Source organism: Camelina sativa, chromosome 3 (genome assembly GCF_000633955.1).
Source record: "Camelina sativa cultivar DH55 chromosome 3, Cs, whole genome shotgun sequence".
NCBI classification, from domain to species: domain Eukaryota; kingdom Viridiplantae; phylum Streptophyta; class Magnoliopsida; order Brassicales; family Brassicaceae; genus Camelina; species Camelina sativa.
In genome coordinates this window covers 14,585,020-14,598,861 of record NC_025687.1, presented here as the reverse complement: position 1 = coordinate 14,598,861, position 13,842 = coordinate 14,585,020, and the positions used below count along the sequence as shown (strand labels likewise).

Genomic DNA, 13,842 nt, shown 5'->3' with positions numbered 1-13,842 from the left:
CCTTTAATTTGGTTTACTTTTGTCTCTTAATTTTTGTAAATGTCCCGCAATGGTTCGAGGTAAACCGGGAAATGTCCCTCCGATTTAGACCGGTCCGTGAACCAGGTGACCCAATCTTTCCTCTTTAACCTCGCTACTACCTCTCTTGTAGCTTTCTTCTTACTTTGTTTAATTCAGCAAAAACCCTAAGAGAATCTATCTCTCAGCTTCGCTTCACTGTCAAGCTCGACACTTTTTGAGAAAAAGATGCCTCCGAAAGCCAAAGCTAAAGATGCAGGTCCCGTCGAGAGGCCTATTCTTGGCCGCTTCTCTTCTCACCTCAAGATCGGAATTGTAATTCTTCATCTTTGCTTTTTTTCATTAGAGTCATTTCGAATGGTGAATAGAAGATTTGCTCATCGCAATACTTTTTCATCCATAAAAAGTGTGTTTTTTTTTATTTCATTTTCTGAGTTTTGCTTGGTGGAGATCTATTAACTCATACAGAGGAGTATTGCTTGTTTCGTTGTTTCTGTAACTGTGTTCTTGTAGATGGTTAATCCATTTTTTCTTAGAAACTGCTTCTTTGATATAGTGATTAAGTTTGATTGTAAAATTCATGGTTGATATGATGATGATGATAATGTTGAGAATTCATGTCTTGTAACTCACCATGGGCTTTTCTTTGTTTGTGGCATCTAACAGGTTGGATTGCCAAATGTTGGGAAATCTACTCTTTTCAACACTCTTACAAAGCTTTCAATTCCAGCTGAGAATTTCCCCTTTTGTACCATTGAGCCTAATGAGGCACGTGTGAATATCCCTGATGAGAGGTTCGATTGGCTTTGCCAAACGTTAAAGCCAAAGAGTGAGGTAAGTTTTGTAGCTTTAGTTCATGACTTGCTGTTACGCAAGAGATTTTACTACCTGGATTTACTCCCATGAATGGGGCATGTTGTTCAAGCTGACTTCTGTCTATTGTGAATACCTCCAGGTTCCAGCTTTCTTGGAAATTCATGACATTGCTGGGCTTGTTAGAGGAGCTCATGAAGGACAGGGACTTGGAAACAACTTCTTGTCCCATATTCGTGCTGTTGATGGAATCTTCCACGTTTTACGTATGATTTTCCCTCTTTTTTTCCTTACTCTTAGTGCCACCTTAGTTTTTAGTGTGATGCATGGTTGAAATTAGACTGCCCATATGCTTCTTCTGTATTGAGTTCCTAAAGGAGAGACTGGTTAAAAAAATTTGTATTTTTTTCTTCTCATTTGTTCCTGAACTATAGATTTTTTTTTTTTTATTATGGTTGTTGATAATAATATATCTTGGCAATTCTATTGTGGTGAGTGACTTTTTGATTGAACATATGCAGGTGCTTTTGAAGATGCTGATATTATCCATGTCGATGATATCGTTGATCCTGTTAGAGATTTGGAGACCATTACTGAAGAGTTGCGGCTAAAGGTAAACGAAATCTCTAACAGATATTGACTGGGATATCTCTGAACTCGTGAAATCCATGTTGTTATTCATTCATCCATTGTTGTTTTGGTTTCATACTGAATTCTTTGGTGGAAATTTAGGATATTGAATTCGTTGGAAAGAAGATTGATGATGTCGAGAAGAGCATGAAGAGGAGCAATGACAAGCAGCTAAAAATAGAACTTGAGCTCCTGCAAAAGGTATGCTTATAACTTGACAAACATGCAGTCTTGTTCTGTGAATGTTATTGGTCATCAACTATCTATTGGCCGAAATATGACTGTACCTCTCTGGTATAGGTAAAAGCTTGGCTGGAAGATGGAAAAGATGTCCGTTTTGGGGACTGGAAAACAGCTGATATCGAGATTTTGAACACTTTCCAATTGCTTTCTGCAAAGCCCGTTGTTTACTTGGTGAGTAGTCTTGAATCTTGATCTCTTTTTGTGACTATCGTTTCTATTGATCCCTAGGTTTTCATGTTTATTTCAACTAAATGTCTCATCTCAGCGTAAGAATTATAAAGGCAAGTTGTTTGTTATGATAACTGTTTGCTCCTCAAATTTAATTTACAGATTAATATGAATGAGAGAGACTATCAGAGGAAGAAAAACAAGTTCTTGCCGAAGATTCATGCCTGGTACTAATATATACCCTTCACAAACTATGTTAAATAATAAGTAAAAACATTTTTCCTCTCTGTTGCTGCAAAAGTTTCTTTATGGCTGTGTGCTGACACATTTACTTACTTCTCCTAACTAAATGTTTCATCGTTATGTAGGGTTCAAGAACACGGTGGTGATACTATGATTCCTTTCAGTGGCGTTTTTGAAAGGACTCTTGCTGATATGCCCCCAGATGAAGCAGCAAAGTATTGTGAGGAGAACAAACTGCAAAGGTTAGTAATAAAAGAATGTCATTAAGATGATTTTGAAAGGATCTTGCTGATATGCCTTCCTGGAAAGGAATAGTTGCTCATGAAGATGATTTTCTTCATGAACCTGTTAATTTGAATCTAATGGTCATTGCTGCTGTGACAGTGCTCTTCCGAGGATCATCAAAACTGGATTTTCAGCCATTAACCTCATATATTTCTTTACAGCAGGGCCTGATGAGGTATTAACAATTCCACTTTACCTTACATGGCTTCACCCCATACTTTAATTTCTATTTCTCTGGAATTTTCTTCGAAGCATTATATTTCTATATGTTTCTATAGTGTGTCGTCAGTGTAAAGTGTCAAGTAAGGTACATTTGCTGGAATTTGATAGTTTATAAATACATCTATCAATGATATTTTGATTTTCAGGTTAAGTGCTGGCAAATCAGACGTCAGTCAAAGGCTCCACAAGCTGCAGGGGCCATTCATACTGATTTTGAGAGAGGATTTATTTGTGCTGAGGTTGCCTTCTCGTTTCTCTTGAATCTTGGTCAATTCACTATTTTATATATCCATTTCCCTCGGCGTTTTGATGATTTGTTATGTTAAATAGTTTATAAATTCTGTATTATATTCAAATTCATCTTTGTATTGATTTACTAGTAACGGTTTGGATCTATGCAGACCTGTGGATATCAAAGCAGAATCCTAATACAAACCATATATAGAGTCATCAATTTCAGAAACAAATCAATTGTTTACCTGATTTTTCTACTTAAAATTCGATGTGATTTATTCTATTGTTGTTGATATCACAGGTCATGAAATTCGAGGATCTCAAGGAACTCGGCAATGAACCTGCAGTCAAGGTACTTGTCTATAACTCCTTTTCCTCTTAAAACAGACATGAAAGTGTTAAGGAAATTCTCCACCATGTGATATAATCCTGGTTGAAGATGGCATGGTTAAATTGATCGCTTGTTGATGAAAATTCTATATGGTTCACTGCGTTAACACTTAAGTCTAATTTACCATCCTTTCAACTAATGCAGGCTGCAGGAAAGTACAGACAGGAGGGGAAAACATATGTTGTTCAGGACGGGGATATCATTTTCTTCAAGTTCAATGTTTCTGGTGGTGGGAAGAAATGAGACCCATCTCTCTACCTATTCGCGGTATTCTCTCTGGATCTGAAAGCTTTATCCAGTTCCGAGAGAGGAACCGAACTGTATTTTCTGTTCTGAAAGTTACAGTTTTTGAGTGTATTTTCTTTACCAAACAAAAAAAGTATTTTGTAACTCTTGTTCGGTTGTTCCTTTTACTTTTCAGCTTAGCTAAGACATGTCTTTTACCTTGAGACAGAGCATTAAGCCTACTATATCGTTTACAACTCTTTCAATAAGTTTTTCTCCACTTTTTCAAAAATGTCTGTGATATAGGGCACATGTATCTTCTGTTGAAAGTGGAATGCGTTGAAGAAACCCTAATCAGTTAATCATACAAACCAGTCTATCATGGCTCTCGTTCAGAGACTAAAAGGAAACAAGTGAAGAAAATGAGAAACAAAATCAATACCTTAAAGAATAATTATATTTGCAAATGTCACGATATTACAAGCTCCAATACTAAGAGCTCATGAATAGAAAGATCATATAACAAATTAAAACAAAAGAACAAAAGAATTATTTTGGCGTTGGTCAAACCAATTGCTCCCTCTACGCTAAGTTGTGAAGAGTTGATCCTGTTTGGCTCTTTTCAGTTTCTGAGGAATCTTGATTGGAACAAGCTTGAAGAGTAAAGCTCTCTGGCGTTTCTTCTAAAGCTTGGTGCTCGAAAACGAGTTTTCTCCATTCTGTTTGCGCAGCCAAGCTTCATGAAGTTGCAAAACATACTCCAAGCTCCACAATACTTCTCCCATCATTGGCCTGTTCTTCCCTTCATCTGCTAAGCATTTCTCTGCTATCTCCCCGTACTTCTCCAACGATTCAGGACTATAGATTCCCCTCAGATTTGGGTCGATGATGGACTCGAGAGATCTCTGTTTTTGCCAGCTTAAAGCCCATTCCGCAAGGTTGATCTGGTCTTTAGGCAAAGTCGGGTTTATAACAGCTCGAGCACAAACAGCTTCGAACAACACAACACCAAAAGAGTAAACATCTGACTTCTCTGTCAACTGTTGCCTTCTAAAGTACTCAGGATCAAGATACCCGAAACTTCCTTTCACAGCTGTACTGACATGAGTATGGTCCATGGACGGTCCAGCTTTCGACAGCCCAAAATCAGACATCTTTGCCACAAAGTTCTCATCTAGTAATATGTTTGTTGTCTTGACATCTCTGTGAATGATTCCTCTCTCAGAGCCTGTGTGAAGGTAATGCAATCCTCGCGCAGAGCCTATACAAGCTTCAAGACGTTGCTTCCATGATAACGGAGGAAGGTTGCTTCCAAAAAGATGACTCCTCAGAGTTCCATTTGCCATGTATTCATAAACCAAGATCATCTCATTGTGCTCATCGCAGAACCCGATCAATGACACAAGATGCCTATGCCTAAGTCTTGAGAGCATCACGATCTCGGTTTCAAATTCAGCAAGTCCTTGCTGAGAATGTGGGGTGGCTCGTTTTATAGCTATGAGAGTTCCATCTTCAAGCTCTCCTCTGTAGACCTTACCAAACCCTCCAACTCCAATAGCTAAACCATCATCAAAGTTCTTGGTAGCTGCACGAATCTCAGCTAGTGTAAACTTCCTACCCATTGTAGATGCCGCAAGAGTGTTCAGTCTCAGCGAGCCTCCCGTTGCTTTGGCGTTTGCAGTACTGTTATTAACATGCAAGAACAATGGACGCCACCCGGGAGGATTGTTTTTGGACTCATTTGCTTTGTTTCGCCTTTTCTTGCAGAAACATACTACCAAGATTCCCAAGAACATGACAAAGATGATAGTTGCTACACCAGCACCAACACTGATCCAAATAATCCTCATCTTTGAGTCATCTACCGAGTGACCAGTCGAATCAAACCTGATGAGATGAGCAAGATTCCCATTCTTGCTGAGCTTGAAAATCTCAAGACCACTCAGAAGAGCATCAGTTCCAGAAGCACCAACAGATGTGTCAGGTCCGAGTTGAATCCAGAGAATGTCGTTCTTAGAGGAGACCGGATCAAAGTAATCTTGATATATACCTTTGTTCTTCCCTCCCGCGTGAGCAAATATATCAAAGTTACCAGCAGCCGTCTGGTTGTTTATGTATATCCTAAATATCCTCTGATTCTGCTTATCAACAACAAGCTCGCAGAAATGAAGCCTCACCAAGTAGTCGAAATTAGGATCCACTTCAAATTTCCAAGATATGTTGAACCGTTTCTCCAAGACTTCAGTGTTCGTCATCGTCCTAGCAGTTTCATAAACAAGAAGAGGAGCCACAGGCGATTCATTAGGAAAAGCATATGTGATATTTGAGCTGTTCGTGACATCTACACCAGCGTTCTCAATCACCATGTAGCTTGAATCTGTTTCCCATGTTCTATATAGCTTAAGATCTTGGCTTGGACCTAGCTTAGGACCACCAACGTTTAGCCTATACATAGTTTCGATCCCTCGTCCGCCCAAACCAAGCTCCACTTCGCTTCCACCCACTTTAGTAACTGATTCCTTGAAAAGCTTATCATCAACAGGAACTATCTCAATAGCATTGACAAACCCGAAAGACCCTTTCTGCGGCAAGAAACTTAAAACCAGTTCCCCCTGTCCGATAGGTAAAATAAACTCTTTAACCAAGGAAGAGGCAGTAGCATTGTGACTAGAGCTTTGCAAGATTATATTTTTATGCGCGATCTCTCCAGGGATGTTGATGTCACGCATCAGTCTCAGACCATCTGCATAGACGCTGAAAGAAGACTCATTCACATTGTGGTTCTCAATGGCGAAAGGGCTGAAATGGAGCCTGACAAAGTAATTCCCATGAGTTATACCTTCAAATGTGTAGTTTAACACAGTCTCGAAGACAAGAGCAGTCTTATATAACTCAGAACTTGGTTTCGAAGTGGATGCAGCAGTAGTAGTAGTAGTAGTGGCATCAAATCCTTGCAAGGTCAAACTCTTGTTGGGAGATAAATCACCAACCCATGTTCTTCCATCTACTTCAGTTGTAGTATTTGAGCCACAATCTACAAGGAAACTCTTGGACTGAGCTTCTCCATAGCCAACAACACAAGTGAAGACTATTAACACACATATAACAACTACCAGAATTTTTTTCCTTAGCTTCGACATAGCCACTCAAAGAACCCTAAAATCTCTCTGTAACTCGATCACAGCTACTTAATCTTACCAAGAGACAACGATGTTCAACTATAGAAACTCCTAACTAGCTCCTCCAGGAAACAGGGATTTTCCCAAATGTGTGTAGATTGTTTTTTACTCTTCTCTGTGTAAACTAGCCTCCACCAGAAAATTTCAGAGAAGTAGCAAGAGGATCAAAACGAGTCTCTCACAAGTTGCAGCTTTTTTGGCAAATCAATTTTCAAAAAATGCTGAAAATTTCTTGACAAGAAGGCAATGCAAAGTTAACAAAACAACCCAAAGATCCCAAATTGTGTGCCCCTTTTGTAGTAAACAATCCAATAAGCTGCTAGATCTGAAAGACAGAAGAAAGAGTTCACAAGAAGTAGTAGAAAGAACAAAAGTAAGAATCTTTCAGTGGAAAAAAAAACAAACAAAATGGAGATGGAATCAAATAGAGGAAATGAGAAAAACCAAGAAGAACACAAAGACGTTGGCTTGAACAAAAGAGGCAAAGGAAATTTGAGGGAGAAAGAAGCAGAGAAAGCTGATAGCGTTGTTATCTGGACAGAGAAGAAACGATGAACATGGGTTGTTTTGTTGGAACAGATTGGAAAAGAGAGAAAGAAAGAATAAACCTTTCTTTAAATATTTGTTTTTTTTTTAATATATTTATGAGGGCAAGTGATTCTCTTCTTTTTATTATATATCCTATGATCATGATTAATTAAAGTGATTTGTGTGTTGCTTCTTGTTTGTTTGTTTGTTTGTTCCATTTACCGAAGAGGTTAAGTACCAAGAACCGCATCACCCACCACCATTCTTCTATTTTCTTGGCACTTTGAAACTGATAGCACTCATGTGCCAACATATACTAAAAAACATGTAATCTATATATAATAACAATCTGAATAAATGCGACCAACAATTGTGTTTTCGTATTTTTTGGACATTTTCTTAAAAGTCGTAATGATTTATTAAAATTGTTTATTTATTGGGATATCCATATCTTTTGAAATATCTATATATATATATATATATGTTTGTTTGAACTGTTTTCATTTTTTGCAATGATACAAAACAATATAAATTTTCAATCTCAATTATTCTCTAGCATTTATTCTTTTAAAAGTAAAGAAAATCATCCAATTCTTGATTTAACAAAAGATTTTTGGAATGATGAATCTAATTTACAACTTTTAGTTAATTTTAAATATAAAAATTTAATAAAAATTGTTAGAGTTTTTTTCCAACAGTTAGATGGATTATATAGTGGGTTTTTGAATTTGACCTTTTCAATATGGTAATAAAGATGTCTTCTATTTAAAAGCAGTTTATGTCAAAGATCAAATCATATCTCCCACATATGTCAAGTATATGATTCGATTATATCTTCTAAACATGTCAACTGTATATTCTGTAATTATATCATACGCTTGCTAACCAAGCCATCTCCGTGTATATAAGTTGTACAAGTCGTTCATAATAAAATCATCAATCTCTACTAACTTATATGGTATCAGAGCTTTCGCTCTGGACCTAAAAATCTCATCTTCCTTCTCTGTTTTTCCCTTTTCCATTTGTCCTCTTTTTCTCTTACGCATCATGTCTTCGTCAAACACAAGCTCCCAAAGTCCAGAGGTTGCTGCCTCTACCGAGGTCGTTCCTCTCGCCAACACCTCGCTGCTTAACATCAACATGGCCAATGTGACCAAACTCACCGCCTCCAACTACCTCATGTGGAGCCGTCAAGTCCAGGCTTTACTCGATGGATACGATCTGGTTTCCTTCCTCGATGTTGCCTGTGTCAAACAAGATCCAACAATCACTAAAGATGGCGTTACTTCGCCTAACCCAGCTCTCACCGTATGGAATCGCCAAGATAAGCTGATCTACAACGCTCTCCTTGGTGCCATCTCCACATATGTTCAACCTCTCCTCTCTCGCGCGTCCACCACTGCTGAGATCTGGGCCACTTTGGTCACCACCTATGCTAATCCAAGCAGGGGTCATTGTAATGACCCTCACCAAGGGCAAAAATCCCAAAATAAAAATTAGAAGAAATGGACCAGAAAAGACTTAAAAAGAAAGAAGAAGTAAAACAAAGAAGAACGACCGGAAGAAGTCCGGGGAAATATTCGTGAGTCGGAGAATGGCCGAGCCAAGACTGGAGTGACCGGAGGTGCGATCGAGGCCTTAAGACCGACCAAAAATTAACGGTTTATGCGGAAATGGCATCCGCGGAAGAGACAGTTAAGTACCGAGCAAGAAGACCGAGACGTCCGAGAGATGTCCGGGTGATGTCCGAGAAAAGATCGAGATGTCCGAGAAAAATCGAGATGTCCGAGAGATGGTCGAGGAGATTGTGAGAAGTCCGGACATGATCGAGAAAACTGTCCGAGAGACCGAGAGAAGTTGTCCGAGAATTGCTGGGAAGCGTCGAAGACGACAGACGAAGGATCAAATTTTTCGGGAAAACTTTTATTTCCTTAGAATTTCGACCAATCAAATTTCATGCACAAATAATATGGAGATAGTGGAGATTAAATTAATCAAATGGAGACTAGTGGGAATTATTTAATCAAGAGGAGATAGTGGAGCTTAGTGGAGGATTAAAGAATTCAAGAAAGAATTAATGGAAATCAAGGTGGCAATTCGACATTCTCACAAGTGTTAAGCCATGCTCTAATAGCAACTAAGGAAGAGTGAGCACTCTTCATGCACTGGCCAATTCCACCGCCCAAACTCTCTTTAAATAGAGCTTCACTCTTCTCATTTTCGCTGAAGGCACAAAGGGGTAAGGAGAGAAAAACAAGAGAAAGATCGAGAGAGAGAATCGAGAAGAGACGCTGCTTGTGTCGAAGAAAAGAAGTTATTTGCGATCAGGAGAAAACCAAGAAGCGAGACGCGGTTTTTGATCGAGTAGAGACGAGAGTGAATCAGTGCTTGCGGACGAGAGCGAGACGCATTCTGACGTGAAGACTCTCTGATCCGTGGTGCGGTGAAGTCCGGTTATCATCGATGGTGAAAGGTGAGTTCTGCGGTAATGCATGTAGAGTAGATGCATGTAGTTTCGGTTTAAATTTGATGCATGCAAATATGGTAGGATTCAAGTTAGAATCACCATGTGAAGATGAACAAGTTGCATGATAAATAATTCGGACTCACTCACTAATTTGGTTAAAGGGTTGCATGCATGATCGAACCTAGAGGATTTTGTGAGTAATAATTATTGCTTAAAATCGGTTCCATGCATGATTAAATGAGTAAGATATTTTGCATGTTATTGCACAGTATTGAGTAAGGTTAGTTGCATGCATGATTAAATTGGTAAAGTTCATTTGAATTATTATCGCATAAATTCGTGGGAGGTTAGCTTAAATGCTTAAACGAATTTTAAAGGATTTAATTGGTTAACTCAAATGAACTTGCATGCTTAATTGAACTAAGAGGATTTAAGAGATTAAATCAAATGGCCTAGCATGCGTAATTTGGACTTAAGGATTTAAGACGGTTAAATCAATTTGGTAGCATGCATATTAGAACTTGTTGCAATAATTTTGCTTAAGTTGCTTAATATAGGTTGCATGCATGTGGAATAATCTTAAGTTGCTTGATTTGTGTTTCTTGCTCCTTGTTGATTATTGCATGTCGTATTCTTGCGTGATTTCATGTTTTTTTGCGTGATTTATCACTGCTTGAATTATTGTGTGTTTTATTTTAGCTTAGCCTCCTGAATTTGTTTCTCGAGTCTTAGCTAGAATAGTGTGTCGATCTTCTGTTCCAAATGCGGATGTCACGCGTGAGTTCTCGACGAATACTCGCGTGGAACAATGTCACGGCTAGCTAGCTACTAGCGTGACCGCTACATGACGATGTAGCATATTTGTGGGCTCGTGATGGTGACCTTTGTGGTCTCGGCATAGGAAGTGTTGTGGAACGGAACAAATTATCGAGGGCCCTTAGGTGAAAAGAGTCTAGGGTATTTCAAGTATTTCCTTGTTGTATTCTAGATGTCTTTGTGTGGTTGATAAGTGAAGGAGTCTAGAGTAGTACAAGTGTTTCTTGTTTATTCTAGTCGTCCTTGCGAGTCGTGTAGAGTTAAGAGTCTAAAGTTTCTTTAGTCGTCTTTCTCTGTGAGTAGCGAGTCTAGATCATTCGAGTCGATTTGTAGTGATGTAACCTCTCTCGCTTGTTTGTTGCGTTGCTTTGGTTACTTGATTTGATTACTCGCTTGCTTGCTTGTTTTCTTTGCTTGCCGGGGTAGTCGGGTTGGGGAAGTAGAATCCTGTTTAGGAGAAAGGGGTGCCCAGGCTCACTGAGTAATCTTAGATTACTCATGATATCTTTTTGTCTTGCAGGAAAGCCTAAGTGAGTCTAGAGCTGGAGCAAACATTAGGGTACCGGATAGGGTTTTTCTGTGTTCTTTGTAAACCCTATATTTTCATAAGTGATTTATGATAAATTATCCGACTATCTTTATATATTGCTTTAATGGTTTTCGGGAAAAAGCATGGCAAGTTTGCAAATGGTACTCGGCCTTGTCCGGGTCAACACAACGCACCAGGCCGCCAGGGTTGCAAAGTCTAAGTAGTCTCGGTTGCGGGTGGAATTGTGCTAGGGAGGACCGGTTGGGAAGTCTGCAGTTTCCGTCCCTCGACTGGATCGCCTCGGTACAATTCCGCATTGTGGCGTCTCGGCGCCGTCCGATGGCCTCCGTGGTCATAGAACAGTTCGGGGGTGTTACAGCCATGTTCGTCAACTCAAGCAAAAACTAGATGGTTGGAAGAAAGGTTCACGCACCATTGCGGAATACTTTCAGGGTCTCATCGTCAAGTTTGATCAGCTAGCGCTTCTGGGCAAACCAGAAACTCATGAAGATCAACTTGAATACATTCTCGGTGGTCTTCCCGACGACTACAAACCCATCGTCGATCAAACTGAAGCCCGTGACACTCCGCCTACTCTTTCTGAACTCCATGAGAAGCTGCTCAATCATGAAGTGAAGCTGCTTGCCTCTGCTTCTAATGTCCCCGCTTTTCCGATCTCCGCGAACTACACCACCAATCGCTCTCGTCCTTTCAAGACTAATCATCAGCGCTCTCCCAACAACCAGCCCACCTGGTCCAATCAATCGCACACTGGTCCAACCAACCAGCGCTCTCGTCGGCCTTATCTTGGCCGTTGCCAAATCTGTGGAACACAAGGGCACTCTGCCAAGCACTGTCCGCAGTTTCGGCCTCCTTATTCGCAGCCTCCCTTTCTTCCCACGCCATCCAATGGATGGATGCCACGTGCAAATCTTGCTCATGCCACAAGTTCCACTCCTTGGATCATGGACTCCGGCTCCACTCATCATATAACTTCAGATATCGCCAACCTGTCTCTTCACCAGCAGTATAACGGTTGTGATGAGGTTCTCATTGGCGATGGTTCTGTTGCAACCCAATTTGTGTTCTGTTGCAACCCATGAAACCCCTTTTGAAACCCCTAATCTAGCAAAGAAAACTACTCAGACATAGAGAAATGAATCATAGCAAAAGATGAGAAATTCAATGACATAAAAATAAAAAGGGTTCAGAGAATGCTTCACAAGGTAGCCGCTCTTCTCCCTCTCACAAAAACGTCGCTCTCAAAACCAAAAAGAAAGAGTATATCCTCTCCCCTAAAAACCCTAGGTTAAATAGCATACAAGTAGAGAAAAATAAGGAAAGATTCCAAATTCAAATCTTCCTATTAAAAAGCGATCTCAGCCCTCTTTCTCTCACAAAGGATCGCCTAAAATAAGGGGAATTAGGCAGGGAATCGGCGCCTAGATGCTTGCCACGTGTCGTCATGAAACCGTAGAGTTGGGAGCATGTGCTCGGAAATCGGGAGCATGTGCTCCTGGGTCTAAAATCAGCTTTTCTGCTCCAATTCAACTCCTTTCTGCTCTGATTGCTCCTGCTGTTCCAATCCTTGCTTTTAGCTTCCTAGCCTCGTATTATAACCTGAAAAGGACTCAAACAACTACAAAACTATCAAATGAACGGGGTCAAAGTGAGTCAAAACCATAACATATCAGTCACCATCGTCTGTCGCTGATGTCCCATCTCCGATAGCTTCTTCTCCGACTTCTTCACTGTCGCAGAGTGTCACGAATCTATCTCAAACGCCTCATTCCACAAGTGAATCCAATTCGACATCTCCAAGCCCAGGCCCACCAACACCAACTAGTCCAACATGCGACTCAAGTTCATCTTCTCCCTCTGCCACACGATCTCTGTCTCCTCCTGCGATGCCTGCTCAACCACAACCACTCGTGAATGTTCATCCCATGAAGACACGAGCAATGCAAGGCATTTTTAAGCCCAATTCCAAGTATTCCCTTGCTATCTCCAAACTTGAGGATGAACCACGCACAGTAATTCAAGCACTCTCAAATGAAAAGTGGCGGGGTGAGATGTTGGACGAATTCAATTCCCAGGTTTGATATTTCACTTGGTCTCTTGTTCCACCTGCTCCGCACCAGAATGTCATCGATACAAAATGGATTTTTAGACTCAAGTATACACCGGATGGATCTGTTCACCGACACAAGGCTTGTCTCGTCGCAAAAGGATATACTCAACGGAAAGGCATCGACTACATGGAGACCTTCAGTCCAGTTATCAAAGCCACAACTCTCCACATTGTTCTTCAAAACATTGTACCTGTGATGGCCAATCAAGCAGCTTGACGTCAACAACACCTTCTTGCAAGGTACCTTGACGGAGGAGGTTTATGTCCGACAACCGCAAGGCTTTGCCAATGTCAATCGTCCAAATCATGTTTGTCGTCTTCACAAGGCGTTATACGGTCTCAAACAAGCTCCTCGCGCCTGGTATAAAGAACTCAAAACCTTCCTTCTTTCTGCTGGTTTCACAAACTCTCTGGCGAATGCGTCTCTGTTCATTCTTCGTCGTCAAACAGGACTTGTTTATATTCTAGTTTACGTCGATGATATCATTGTCACAGGAAACAATGCCAATATCCTCAGTCAAACACTCCAATCTCTAGAACAACGCTTCAGCATCAAGGATCCTGAGGATATCCATTACTTCCTTGGCCTTGAAGCTCATCGCACACTGCACAGTCTCCATCTTACTCAGCGCCGGTACATTCTTGATCTTCTTACTCGCCATAACATGATCCATGCCAAACCTGTCACCACTCCAATGGCAACTTCTCTGAAGCTGTCCA

At 40.4% G+C, this 13,842-nt stretch overlaps 3 protein-coding genes across 3 annotated transcripts; 2 read left to right on the top strand and 1 right to left on the bottom strand.

Moving 5' to 3' along the window:
* Nucleotides 150–3,752, top strand: LOC104777090 (obg-like ATPase 1). Its single transcript, XM_010501295.2, has 12 exons — nt 150–333; nt 685–852; nt 974–1,097; nt 1,353–1,444; nt 1,564–1,662; nt 1,762–1,875; nt 2,035–2,099; nt 2,241–2,357; nt 2,500–2,575; nt 2,769–2,861; nt 3,158–3,208; nt 3,392–3,752. Exons 1-12 carry the CDS (start codon nt 247–249, stop codon nt 3,488–3,490), a joined length of 1,185 nt encoding a protein of 394 aa, XP_010499597.1. The 5' UTR covers nt 150–246; the 3' UTR covers nt 3,491–3,752.
* LOC104777089 (probable receptor-like protein kinase At1g30570) lies at nt 3,892–7,270 on the bottom strand. Its single transcript, XM_019243746.1, has 2 exons — nt 7,096–7,270; nt 3,892–6,976 (listed from the first exon to the last, which is right to left on the bottom strand). The coding sequence occupies exon 2, from the start codon at nt 6,610–6,612 to the stop codon at nt 4,156–4,158; it is 2,457 nt and encodes an 818-aa protein (XP_019099291.1). The 5' UTR covers nt 6,613–6,976; nt 7,096–7,270; the 3' UTR covers nt 3,892–4,155.
* On the top strand, nt 8,227–12,094 carry LOC104778960. The gene is made up of 2 exons (XM_010503363.1): nt 8,227–8,601; nt 11,243–12,094. The coding sequence occupies exons 1-2, from the start codon at nt 8,227–8,229 to the stop codon at nt 12,092–12,094; spliced, it is 1,227 nt and encodes a 408-aa protein (XP_010501665.1).